The 13,278-nt window shown below is 34.9% G+C and overlaps 2 protein-coding genes across 5 annotated transcripts in view; both read right to left on the bottom strand.

Moving 5' to 3' along the window:
- LOC129237290 (protein strawberry notch) overlaps positions 1 to 3,980 on the bottom strand; it is a 47,098-nt gene extending 43,118 nt beyond the window's left edge. For both annotated transcript variants that reach the window (XM_054871942.1, XM_054871940.1), the window contains exon 1: positions 3,830 to 3,980. In XM_054871942.1, the coding sequence (XP_054727917.1) occupies positions 3,830 to 3,832 (3 nt within the window). In that variant the 5' untranslated portion in view covers positions 3,833 to 3,980. The remainder of the gene's footprint in view (positions 1 to 3,829) is intronic.
- Positions 3,981 to 8,259: 4,279 nt separating this feature from the next.
- LOC129236877 (ceramide synthase) overlaps positions 8,260 to 13,278 on the bottom strand; it is a 52,030-nt gene continuing 47,011 nt past the window's right edge. For all 3 annotated transcript variants that reach the window (XM_054871149.1, XM_054871150.1, XM_054871151.1), the window contains 4 exons: positions 11,360 to 11,834; positions 11,049 to 11,276; positions 10,770 to 10,868; positions 8,260 to 9,547 (listed from right to left, as the gene is read on the bottom strand). In XM_054871149.1, coding sequence (XP_054727124.1) covers positions 9,386 to 9,547; positions 10,770 to 10,868; positions 11,049 to 11,276; positions 11,360 to 11,834 — 964 coding nt within the window. In that variant the 3' untranslated portion in view covers positions 8,260 to 9,385. The remainder of the gene's footprint in view (positions 9,548 to 10,769; positions 10,869 to 11,048; positions 11,277 to 11,359; positions 11,835 to 13,278) is intronic.

Genomic DNA, 13,278 nt, shown 5'->3' on the forward strand with positions numbered 1-13,278 from the left:
AGTGTCAACAGTTCGAATTACTATATTTGCTTCAAAGTTGTAATTACAGATATGAAATATAATTTTGGTATCAGCTTCCTCATGTTCCGGGCATGACAATTCTTCATTAATACCTGATAAAACTTTCCGGGAATCATTAACAATGAAAGAATGACATTTTCTAAAGTTTATGTGAATTAAAGTGTTACCAATAAATGGTGCCATTTCATCAGTAGCCCAATGTAAAATAAAAAAGTTTACAAGAGCTTCTTTAAAGTTGGAATTTTTTAACTCCTTTGTAAAATTACTTGGTACTTTTTGGTCAGGTGAAGTTATAATGTAGTCTAATTGTGCTGATTCAGACCGTGGAGAATGCTCATAATCTTTGATTGAGGGTGTAAAGTATTGGTCAAAAATTACATCAACTCTCAACGCCTTTAATTGTGTAACCATTTTCAACAGTTGCGTTGAAATTCCTCCAAATAGTTTCGGGACATTTTTCATTGTATGCAATAGAAAGAAACCATCAATAATTAAAACATCAATATGACGTGGAGAATCATGTTGTACCTCCTTCTCCAAGCACTTCATCAGAGCGGCTTTATCCGTTTTACAAATTGCGCCATCTAAGTGGCACATTGACAATGACCGACGTAATTGGGTAGGATAAAATCTTAGATATATCAACATTGTAATCCATAGATATACCCAGCATTCGCCCAAATAAATCTCGTTGGATTTTCGCTTCTTGAATTTTACCACCTACTTGAATTTTCTTTTTTTTCTCATAATCCTTGGTAAAATTATTGATAGGCACTTTTTTTATAGCACTCTCAAATCTTTTGATATCCAATTGACACTCAGAAATAAATGTTTGGAGATTTTGTTGCGAGTTCGGTAGTGAACTCAGGTACTATCGGTGTATCTGGAGATAAATTGTCTACACTAATCGACTCTTTGTTTACTCTTTTTTTCTTTTTTAAATCTGCAGGCTCCGAATTGTAGTACTGTTTATTAACGCCTGTGAATGTTTTATGGCATTCCCGGTGATAACCTCCATCTGTATATTCATCAGGCAAAATAACATTCGCATATTTAAGGTTGTGTTTTTTTCTGACTTTCAAAACAGTGCGGCACTTCTTTAATGTCTCTTCAGAAAGCAATATTAATTTCCCCTCACTTTTCTTACAAATAAAACAACTTAATTTGTTTTTTTCCGGTTCCTCCGTTTCCATGACAACACTTTATCACAACTAGACCACTTATTTTATAATAAATTTTGCAAATAAATTATTAAACGCTTGCTGTACGTATAACAGTTCACACTACATAATATACAATACGGAGTATTATACAGAGTATAAGACAGCTGATGCGCAGAAAAAGATCGCCGTAGACCAATCGCGCTATTTCACTCGCACCAACGTACATATATATTCATCGCGCTCACGCCTGGAGTGGACTTCATTATGTCTGGGAAGATTGGGGAACCATCGAAACTGTCTGGGGATTGTGAAAACATTATTTTTATAGATCTCTGAATAACATATATAAAAATTAGATTTTATACTATGACGAAAGTAGATTTATAAATAATTAGAATGTTAGGGTGTCTGGGGAGGGGTTGTTACCGCCCTAAGTGTCCGCCAATGGACGAGGCAGTTTCTGATATGATTGTAAGTTGAAATGTATAAAAACTAAGCTTTATACTATTACAAATTTGAGACTCAATTTTACTCACCTTTACTACCTGTTACCTGCCAAAGCCACCGCGACCCAGGTTTAATAATCTGGGTTTGCTTATACCTGTATAGGAGACGTATATAGAAAAATTTCCAACTTTTATAATTTAACGAAGGTCTGGGCGTCGCGGGCTCTCACTCTATAAGTAAAAAGTGGTCTTTCTTTTATATGTACCTGTCACATCTTATTTTTTACATGTAAATTTAATTACTTCTTCGTCGAATCAATGACAACATATTTGATTTTAAACCGAGATTGGAACAACTATATAAAAAAAATGTTGGGTCCTTTTTGGGTCCTGCTTTAAAATTTGTAATTTAAATTGTAAAAATGTGAATAATAATAAACCTTCAAATGTAGAAAGAGGGTAGCGTTCTGGCATCAAAATAAGCCAAGCGTAATTTACGTGAAGCCGTTTACGGACACCATTAACATAAGTGCCTATTGTGTGTGACAGTTTACAATTGCTTTCGCTTACACTTCTTCGTATTTTTGTTTATATATTTTCTGACGTCACGACCCCTTGGGAAAGAACCATTTCTTATTGTAGAATTCTCAATGTTGTTGTAGTTGTTGCTGCAGCATAAACATTTCCCATACATGGACCGAGAATGCCCCTGGAGTGACTGTCCGTAGCCAGATATAAATACGGGTCGTTCCGGTAACGTAGAACCGACTGTCATGGGAACTTGCGCTTTGGCTATCGTTATTTTTCCAACTACCCTTTCTGCAGCATTCTCCGATAATGTATTGTTGCAAGAACAGCAAAGACAAAATAATACTGTAAATTCTCATCAATTTTGTACTACGGGTTTCCAAACACAATATAATAAGCGAGAAATTTGAACAAAGATTCGCCGATTCTTTGTTGTGGAAAAGTCAATTCACTGTTGAAAGGTCAAAACTTATTCTGATAACGAATTTTTCTAAATAATAGTAGAACAGAACTTTCTAATTTCAGAATATAATAACTCATTCTCGAAGATTTTTGAAAAGCAATGACACTAAACTATCTTTTAAACTTCTTAGTCTATTTACCTTTCCAAAGTTAAGTGTCAAATAAAAAGACCATTAAAGATATTTAAAGTTTCTTTTATAAAATAGGAATGTATATTTATAATCAACGAATTGTTTTCTGTACAAAGAATTCTTTAGGGACCTCCCAAAATAAAATACTGAGCCACGAGATACTACAATTAAAAGATAGTCCACTATTCGACTCCACTAAGAAAAAATTTGGCACTTTGCGCTTCTGGGCAACGCTCTTGCAAATAATAATATAAGAAAATTTTGTAGCAAATACTAATAACAGATATTTTTTAACATAATCTACAGAAAATGTAGATGTGCCGTAATCAACTCAATTCCCACAAAATTTCAATTCAAACAAACACAACCCTGTGTTACGACACTGGCCACCATACTAATCAGCTGGCCAGCATTTTGCGTGCAGACACGTGCCAAAAAGAGATGACTACACCAACAATGAGAAGCACGAGATGAATCGTGCAAAGAATTACAAATAGAACACAATAGATGAAAACAACGAAGACAAGCGATTTGATGAAACGACGACATGACAACGTGCAAAGGGAAAAAACAAAAACGAATGTCTTCACAACGAAAATGCAAATAATCATTGTAAGTAATAGTTGATTTTCAGCTTACAGATTTCATGCAATCGCACACTATGACCACGCTAAAAGCATATTAGAACATTTTGGTTATGCACACAATACAACAATACGAAATTGTGCAAAAAACGCGCACGCATAAAATACTTGAACGCGTTCTCAACATTTCACATAATTACGACATAAGTTAGCAGGCGCTGTGACAACAGGCAGTCAAATCTGCCAAGCAATAAGTTCCATGATGTGCCAAAATCTTTTCCAGCAAATCAACACAATATACAAAATACGCTGTAAGTTTAGAGGCGCTCGACACACAAAACTAAAACTACATAAACCACATTGAGGCGTAATAACGCGATTACTTGGAGTGCCTGGGCAGCGCAGCACCCGCTATATAATAGAACAGCGTGTGCTTTGTGATAAATATTTTTCATACACGTCAACCACACAACACTTCTTTTCTTTTTACTCACCATTTCTGTTAATAAGCGACTTTAACGGACACGAAATTGCACTCAGCTTTTATAATTATTTTATTTTTTCACAACACTACCCGGAAATTATACTCGTAAGCGAGGTATCGCGCTACTCACACAGTTCGCACAAATTTATCCGTACTTTACGAGATTCCGAATTCAACTGAATTGCAGAGTTGCCGTGCACAGCACGTTGCGCTTCCATTTGCAGTCGTGTTGCCACTTCCAAGAATAAATTATTATAATGTTCCACAAAGTGGTTATCGGTGTGCGACTTCGGAATGAAATGCAAATACAATCCATTTTTGTGGAACCCAATTTATTTACTTTTCACTAACATCTCGCTCACGTTTGCAAACGGAAAAGGAAATGTCGAGTTGCAATTTATTGAAGAGCTTCAGGATAATTAAATTGTATGTTTTAAAGAAAGGAGTTAATGCAGGCTAGCTTCGATAAATTTTGAAGGCAAATAAAGCTCAAATAAAGAAGCTACAATCCGGAGGACTTAATTTCCTTCCGCACAGACGAGGATGTAATGGAATAGAAGTATTCGCGTTGAAAGCTAAGCAGTTGGTAAAGTGGTTAATGAATTTTCAATAGTCCTTCCTATTGAGATAACGAGTGGAGGCCTATTTACGATCTCAATATGAACTGGCTATCTTTGGTTGGCTTCAACTAAACCTTGTCAAGGGTGCTGGGGTACAAGAAGTCGGTTTTGGATGCACCGATTAAACAGAAAACTATAAAAGAACTTTTTTAAAGCCGACAGTCGGGTCTACGTTACCGGGACGAAACGGATACAAAATGTCAGAATTCAAAAATGCATTCCTCACTGAAAACATCACCTAATGGTTTTAATTTAGTTAATATGCCCGTTACAATTTATGGATTGTAATTACAGCGATATAAAGAACTGACTTTCTTACCTGGTACCAAGGCGCATTCATTAAAGGTGTGGCACTAGACCAACAACATTGTTCTGTACGTTTGATTGTCAAACCAAAGTATTGAGAAACTAAAGAACAAATAATGAATTTCCCTTGTTTCATTCTGGGCTGAGAACCACATGGCGAAAGAAAAAAAAATAACTCAGCTGGTTTACCAACACCAGTTTTAATAGATTCGCCTTGCCTGGTACTACTTAACTTAAATGGTTTTACAAGAAGCGCATTTTCACTTACCTTACCTTAGTTTCGGAACTAACAAATTCATCTCTGTCAAGCAGTTGAGAAAACAAAAGAGTTAAAGAGCACCTTAAAGATAGGCATAGTCGATGAGGTGAAGTGCCTTTATTGGTTAGGTGAGAAAATGGCCGCACTAAGTTTATAATTTCATTTATTTTTATTTTTTACTTTAATTTTACTATTTGCAAAACATATATGTAAATACGTGTTAAACATGTGTTGAATTTTACTGTTGCGTTTTTGTTTTCGAACATCTTATCACAACTTTGGTGCCCGATTTCATACCTAACTACCAGAGGCCGTTCCATATGGGATAAATTGAATACGAAAGAATTGTGACTTGATGTCGGATGGCGCGCATCTACAGCTTTTATAACCATTTTATAGTACGTATCAGCAAATGTGGCAATCACTCCAGGGATCTCGAATTTGTTATAAAAATGTAAATAAGACCGCCGATATTCACATTGCGTCCTTCCAAACAGGATCCACTTTGGACACTGTGTCTTTGAGTTAATTAGCATTTCTTTTAAAATTTAAGATACCGTTTTATTCTTTTAATTCTGACTTTGTATATGCAAAGAATTGGTGTGGTCTCATGGAAGACGTTGCTCTACTTTCTCATGACTTTTCAAGTTGTTTTTAAAATGTAAAACGCTCAGTTAACTCAAAGCTTCAATACAAATTTAATTGCAAATTTCTGTTTTATGACAATCTGCTGTTTCGAATTAAACTTCGAACCTCATTGAAATCACACAAGGCAAATCTATTAAAGATGGTATTGGTAAATCAGCTAATTTTTGTTTTCTTTTCTTTCGCCGTATCCATGTGGCTGTCGGTTCAGAATGAAACAAGGCGAATTCATTATTTGTGTTCCAGTTTCCCAATGCTTTGCCAATCAAACGTACAGAACATTGTTGTTGGTCTACTGCAACCACCTTTAATGAATGCGCCTTGAAATCGCTTGAAGTTTATCACATCTCAAACTAATCTGTGCGATTTGCAATTTCGATTTCGGCATAAAATTACGAGATTTTTTCGCAAATGCCCGATGGATAGATGTTGATATGGAAAATTTGATATTATTGGCTAATTTTTTGGTTTCTATAATATTTCATTTGTAACAAAACTTGGTGTTATACCTAGAAACCAACCTTTCATTCCTCCTATACTGGCAATGTAAAAACAAAATACTCGCACAGTACATATATTACACTGTGCGACAGTGATTTTATGTATACTTTTATGGAGACCTAGTACAACTTGTAGGTATAGTAAAACTAAGAAAAATGGTATAGGAGAAATTTCCAATACACCCCCAAAATCTCGTTTTATGGCCATAAAACCGATTTTCAATAGTTTGATGTGAAGAATCACTCCTAACTTCGCCAATTTCCATCCGATTCCGAATTTGTTTTTTTAGTTCGAAAGAACAAAAACAAGCCTTTTTGACAGTGTGTTGACAATTTTTCTGAAATGACAACTGACGAGATTGTAGGCGGAAGTATTTGGAATTTTTTGATTTTTTCTCTATTTTTTCAACTTTGACATAATTTTTACGATATTATCCGATATTGAGGATTTTTTTTAGTACACTACTGTTATAGTAAATTTAATTTTGCGTCGAATGAGCTATATTTGACTGTAATTGAATCAAAACTAATAGAGTTGTGTGAGTTTTAAGATTTTATTTTATTTTTTTACTAATTTGGTATGTAGGCATCGAAGCATGAAAATGATAACAAGTGTCATTATAAACATATAATATTTATTGGAGTATTGTGCAGTGCAGCACTGTACGGTATGGTACGGTGCGGTACGGTGCAGTACACAACGAAACTGGTTCCAAACTTAAAAATGCATTGGAAACGACCCTTTGGAGTTTAGTATGGTTCGGTACATTTGTCATTCTCTTCATCAGTTTTGAATACTTCTCTGTAAAAAATTCGATCATCATCATTCATCTGAAGTCGTCATCAACTAAATTCCATTGTTTAAATCGAGAAGCGAGCGTTTCAGATTGTCTTCCCGATGGAAGTAAATCACGAGAAAGATCCTGAAAATCTGAATTTGATACAATGTGTCGTTTTGAAGACTTATAACCAGACGGAAAGTACTCTTCATCATCAGGTTTATTGTTATCAGTTTGATCATCATCATCAATGAGTTGAACTTCCTTCAGTTCCTGCAGTTGAGTCAATCATATCGTCCAAGACCACGGGGTTCTTAACAGTTGCAACATCAGCATACTTTATGTGCTTTCGAGCTTTATAATGATGACCGTTTACGTCCGTTTTATAAAAATAACAATCATCTGGTTTATGATAAGGCTGATGATGCCACATCATCGGAGAATAATGAGAAATTCGACTTTTCTGGCAACGTTTTGATTTATATCTCTTGAATTTCAATGAAACAAACAATAAAACTTTAACGTTTTAATAAGGTTAAATTATAATAACAAACTTCTTTTGTTAATCAATGTACAGTGTGAACTTTGCTACACTTGGGAGCTTTTTCATATTATATTTCTATTGAAAAAAAGTGTGTGATAATATGTCAGATATTTCCGTAAGTTTTAACCAGTTCTGTTGTATGTAGTACAGTACATATATACTCCAATAAACATGACGTATCTATAATAACGCATCAAAACCCTTCCTTATTCCCATTTAGCGTAAGTTATACCTACATACCAAATTAGTAAAAAAAAAATAAAATCTTAAAACTCTCACAACTCTATTAATTTTAATTCAATTACAGTCAAATATAGCTCATTCGACGCAAAGTTGAATTTACTATAACAGTAGTCTACTAAAAAAAATCCTCAATATCGGATAATATCGTAAAAATTATGTCAAAGTTGAAAAAATAGAGAAAAAATCAAAAAATTCCAAATACTTCCGCCTACAGTCTCGTCAGTTGTCATTTCAGAAAAATTGTCAACACACTGTCAAAAAGGCTTGTTTTTGTTCTTTCGAACTAAAAAAACAAATTCGGAATTGGATGGAAATTGGCGAAGTTAGGAGTGATTCTTCACATCAACCTACTGAAAATCGGTTTTATGGCCATAAAATGAGATTTTGGGGGTGTATTGGAAATTTCTCCTATACCATTTTGTTTAGTTTTTCATAGCCACAAGTTGTGCTAGGTCTCCATAAAAGTATATTTAATTTTTTTTTGTCACACAGTGTTATTTTATTTTCCTCTGCATTTCTGCACAAAAACGTAAAACACATATAATTGGGTATCTGCTTTCTGGCTGGCGTACATTTATGTTTATTTGTATATTTTTCACAACACTAAAACGTTTTATACAGCTAAAATGCATCACTATAAAGTACAGCAAAATGCGAGACATTGAATGTTTTATCTCATATCAATTATTTTCGTTTAGCCTTTTGTGTTTTTCTACATGTTTTGCTCAAGCTCGTTAAATGCTAATAAACTGCACTTATATTTTTGTTTCTGTTTCTGTTTTTTTAATACACATCTATTATATGTACATACATATGTTTTCTATGTGGGCAAGTCATACATACAAATTTAATTATATATAATCAATACTTATAATTTCTAATTTTTTTATAAGTAAAGGAACTCAAGAAGAAAATTATTTACCATAGAAAAATTAGTTGTACTGCATTCACTAAAATTTTACAAGTTAGCTGACTTAATTAAAGTATTATTAGATAATAATAGCTATTTGTTCGTTTTTTATACATTTATAAATATATATGTATGCTGCACTGCAGTAGCTATTCCTTGGATAACATTTATCGATTTAAAGTAACATTTATATTAAAAAATGATTATGTATGTAATGCTAAAATAATTAGCTTTTGTATATGCACAGCTACACAAATACACCTATACATATACAGCAATAAGTAAATAGAAATGCGTCAAGAAGACAATCAACTTCAACAATCAAATTAAATATTAAATATTCAATGTTGAAAAGTCACAGTTCATAGTTCATTAATTTGACGGTGTTTAAATCAATTAATATATAATATTAACCTCACTTATAATGTTAGTTTGTGGCTTTTAGAGCAGAGTTAGAAGACCATTGAAATGCATAAGTTAATTCAAAGTAATTTGTTACTTACAACTCAGTTTTATCAAAAAATTGTGCCGTACATTGTATGTATGTATAAGTATAAGTTAATTAATCACAAATTAAAATTGTACAAACTTAATTTAATAACAACAAAGCAGCTTATTGGTAAACATACAGACGAATAAGGAATGTTCTTCGCCAATTTACTGCAGTAGCCTCGAGAGGACTAACTGCCGTTTGCTGCCAATAAAATTCTGCCGTTTGCATATCTATCTAATTTTTATCATTTCTATGAAATGTCAGTAATTAGTCTCGGGTTGACGGCATGTCGGCTGCGCTGTGGACCTCGGCATTGCAAATTTGGCTAAAATCGTGTTCAGCGTTTGGTGTTACTGGTGACAAATTGTTGTTTTTCGACTGCCTGAGTTTTTTAGTGGCTGGTGCCTTTTGTTTAGGCGGTAATAAAACCTGAAATATTAAATATATACGAATATACAAAGAATAGAAAAAATAAAATTTTAATATAGGCCTCTTCTATTCGCCATTTCCCCGCTCGCTATCTCTATGCTCGATTAACTTGACGAAAAAATTGCATGCGAAAGCAACAACAAAGTTATCGAGTAAGATTCGCCGCTAGCGAATATGGCTATAGCTCACTTCGCCGCACTGCCTTACCAACACATGTAACTTAAGGCAGCTCTCTTCTTGCCTTGCCGACATATTTATGCGCCACTTGCTAAGTCTAGGCCTCTTGCCTTATATTATATAAATATGAGTCATACCGTTATCGCAAACCTATTTGACTACTTATAGATGGTTGGTAATTATAATTTTTTCCCCCCATTTGGTACAATAATTACCACAAAGAAGGAAATATGTCTGTTGAAAATTTTGGAAAAACGAGACGTCTGTGAGGATTATTTTATGCAGTTACAACATTTGATTTTCGTCCTTGCCTCCCGCAATATATGGGTTAACCCGAGCAAAAACACAAACAAACATGAATTTCTTAATCAATTTGGGATCGAGGTAATTTTCAATAGATTTTTACTCATAAAAGAAAATTGCAGACTTCTACTAATTCAAATATCTTAAAGAAACTGGCTACTACATTTTAGCCTTGGTGTGAGGTCCCTATTACTATTTTATTTATTTAGAGCAAGGCGAATTCATTCAGGCGGGTAGCACTAGAGCAGCTGATTTTTAAATTTTGTGCCTTGATTGTCAGACTTGCCACTTTGACCTAACTGTACGAAACTGAGTGGAATGTCTGTGTGTCTTTGCATCTTCTGTTAAAAAACGGTCCTTCCGCCCATTATCTCAAAGATTTAAGACGAATACACATTTTCACAATTAGACTATTTTTATAATTATAATTTTTTTTCTACTTTTTTTATATAAGCAGGGCATTAAAAATCATGTCGCCATAGGTTAAAAATACGATTGGCAGCGGCCGCTCTTAGCATTCTGTACAACTAAAAACTTAAGTGTGGCAACCACACACTATAATTACGAAATCGCTGTGTTGCTTCCGAAGCAAATTCATAGAAGGTGACTTCGGTAGAGCAGCAACAGCATTAAATGTAGCTTATTGGTTTGAATTGAAAAAATACCAATGATAATGATAATAAACAATGCTCGCAAGCAACGCCCGGCTCATTTAGAATTAAAAGCACCGACTTTCACTTACCTTCAATGCACCTTTGACCATCAAGAAGAACCAATAAAGCTGTGGCAGGAAGAGTATCATAATACTGATAATACAGCCGGTTGGCAAAGTGGTCAGCGCCTGCGAAAAGCAAAGGAAAATTTTATATACTCAAGTACATTTCGAGATATGGTAATGAGCTTCTGCGTCTTTTTTGAGCGCGCAATAGTTACATTTGTCTCAAAAAGAAATCGATTAGCTCAAGTCTTATAAGTGCTTTAAAGGCACTTTGTTGTTAAACATATATTAAACAATTTTTACCTGCCACAAGCTCGCATTTATAGCCACGCTGTAACGGTACATAACATATGGCCACATAAAGACGCGAAACACGAAAAATGTGCCCAACATTAACAGTCCGTTGATGATGTAAGCGCGCGAATCTTTCAAACGCATGGTGCTCAATATGCTGCGCATGGAAACAAATGGCGTCGAAAATTCCATCATGAACATGTAACTATAGATGCAGTGGCCACCACCGCGTATGTACTGTGCCAAAAATAAATAAAAATCAAAAAATGTCGAATTAACATACGCACTTATACAGAAAATACTTCACATCACACACTCACCGTCACAACCAGCAAACCAAAGGTGCCAATGAAAACATGATGGATCATCATGACCGGATGCGTTATCACATATTTGATGAAATCCCATTTGCCATCCTTCGGTATTTGCACACATTCGCCATCATAGTCATAGATATCATCATTTTCGCGTTGCTGAGGAGCCACACGTACCGGTGAATCATCACCACTGTCACCACAGCCACCAGATGCAATGCCATTGCCAACATTGACGCCATTCGATGAAGTCGCACCTGTGGTGGCCGCATTCAACCGCATCAGTTTCAATTTATCTGCGATTTTCTGTGTATGCACCTTGTACATGGACCAAATGTCGTACATAAAGTAAGCGGTGCCAAACCAGCCATATGCTTCCATCAAGAAATGTGAGGCATACACGAACGACTTGCTGCACGTCGATTTGCATACAATGAAGCCGACAAGAAATGAAAATGTTGCCTGTACGGCGGAAACGATTCTGCAATGGGAAAGCAAAATAACAACAAATTTGGAAAGTCATTTATACAAATTACAGTTACATAGAAAAATTGTATTTTTTATTGTTATTCTTGTAGCGCAGAGGCACAATAAGAAAAATTATTGAATAATTAGGGCATAATTAAACGGGCAGATCTTAGAAAAAGTTTTGGTTCTGACAGCTGGCCACTGACAGTTTTAGCTGCCAGTTACAGATCTGTTATGTTTAGTGTATTTTTTGCCATTTCGGGATGCCATTTCCATCACAAAATGAAAAAATGTTTATCATGTTCGGACGTGTTAACACCTCGCTCTCGAGTGCAACCTCCTTAAAGTGGTAAATCTTTAATTTAAAAAATCTTTAGTTCGCGAAATAGACGCTTTAAGGTGCTAAACACAACTTAGTATTGTTATTAAAAACAGAAACACAACAACATAAGTGAAATAAACAATATAAAAAATATATAAAAACAACGATATAAACAAAATTAGAATGCCAGTAGAGCGCACTCCACCCCGTGAACGGAGTATACCGCTATCTACCGCGCAAACAACAAATTCAAGTCAGTGCTCAATTTACTCTGATAAAACAGAAATAGAAATAAGAGAAACTATGGCTAAAATAAGAGAATCAACAATTCCGCTATCGTGGAGTGATCAATGTAAAACACCAATAGCGTTAACGGCTAATCACCATCACGTGGAGAATCCGGTAATAAAGACTACCTTGGCGCCCTACAACTATCCGCAAGAGACAGCAGTAACATCATGCACGACAGCAACAGGTACTCACTACTCCATTATAACTACAACAGCAACAGCTCTAAGCTCAACAACAACAACAACTTCATCCACTTCTGCTAAACCAACCCACGCACCTTCAACTCCCATTCAAACCGCAACACGCAGTGCTGAATGTAGCGCACCAACTACACTGATCGCATCGTCATCAACAGCAACGCACAATACAAGAATGCAAATGCAAAATGAAAAAAAAGACTTTGTGCAATCACAGTTAAAAAGAAACCGAGATAAACAATCACCAAACAAACTCGAACCCTCAAACAATAACAAAAAAAAAAGAACAAAATGCAAACCTCTACACAAACAACTCTACAAGAGTATTGGTTAGGCAACCCAGCCTCATCAAATAGGTTCGATATCTTGGATGTAGATAACGGACCAAATATCAATGAGCCAGAAAGCAACCCAGCAGAAAAAGACCCAGGTACGCAGCGTGCACAAAAACCACCACCAATATATGTACAACATGTAGAAAATGTGTGTACCCTAACAAATGCATTGAATTCCCTGCCAAATAATAAATTTGAAATAAAAGTTCTTAGCCGAAACGAAATTAAAATCCAACCGAAAGAAACAACACATTACACAAAAATAATAGACTTACTAAAACAAAAAAAAACAAAATTTTATACATTTAGACC

This window comes from Anastrepha obliqua, chromosome 2 (genome assembly GCF_027943255.1).
Source record: "Anastrepha obliqua isolate idAnaObli1 chromosome 2, idAnaObli1_1.0, whole genome shotgun sequence".
Classification (NCBI taxonomy): domain Eukaryota; kingdom Metazoa; phylum Arthropoda; class Insecta; order Diptera; family Tephritidae; genus Anastrepha; species Anastrepha obliqua.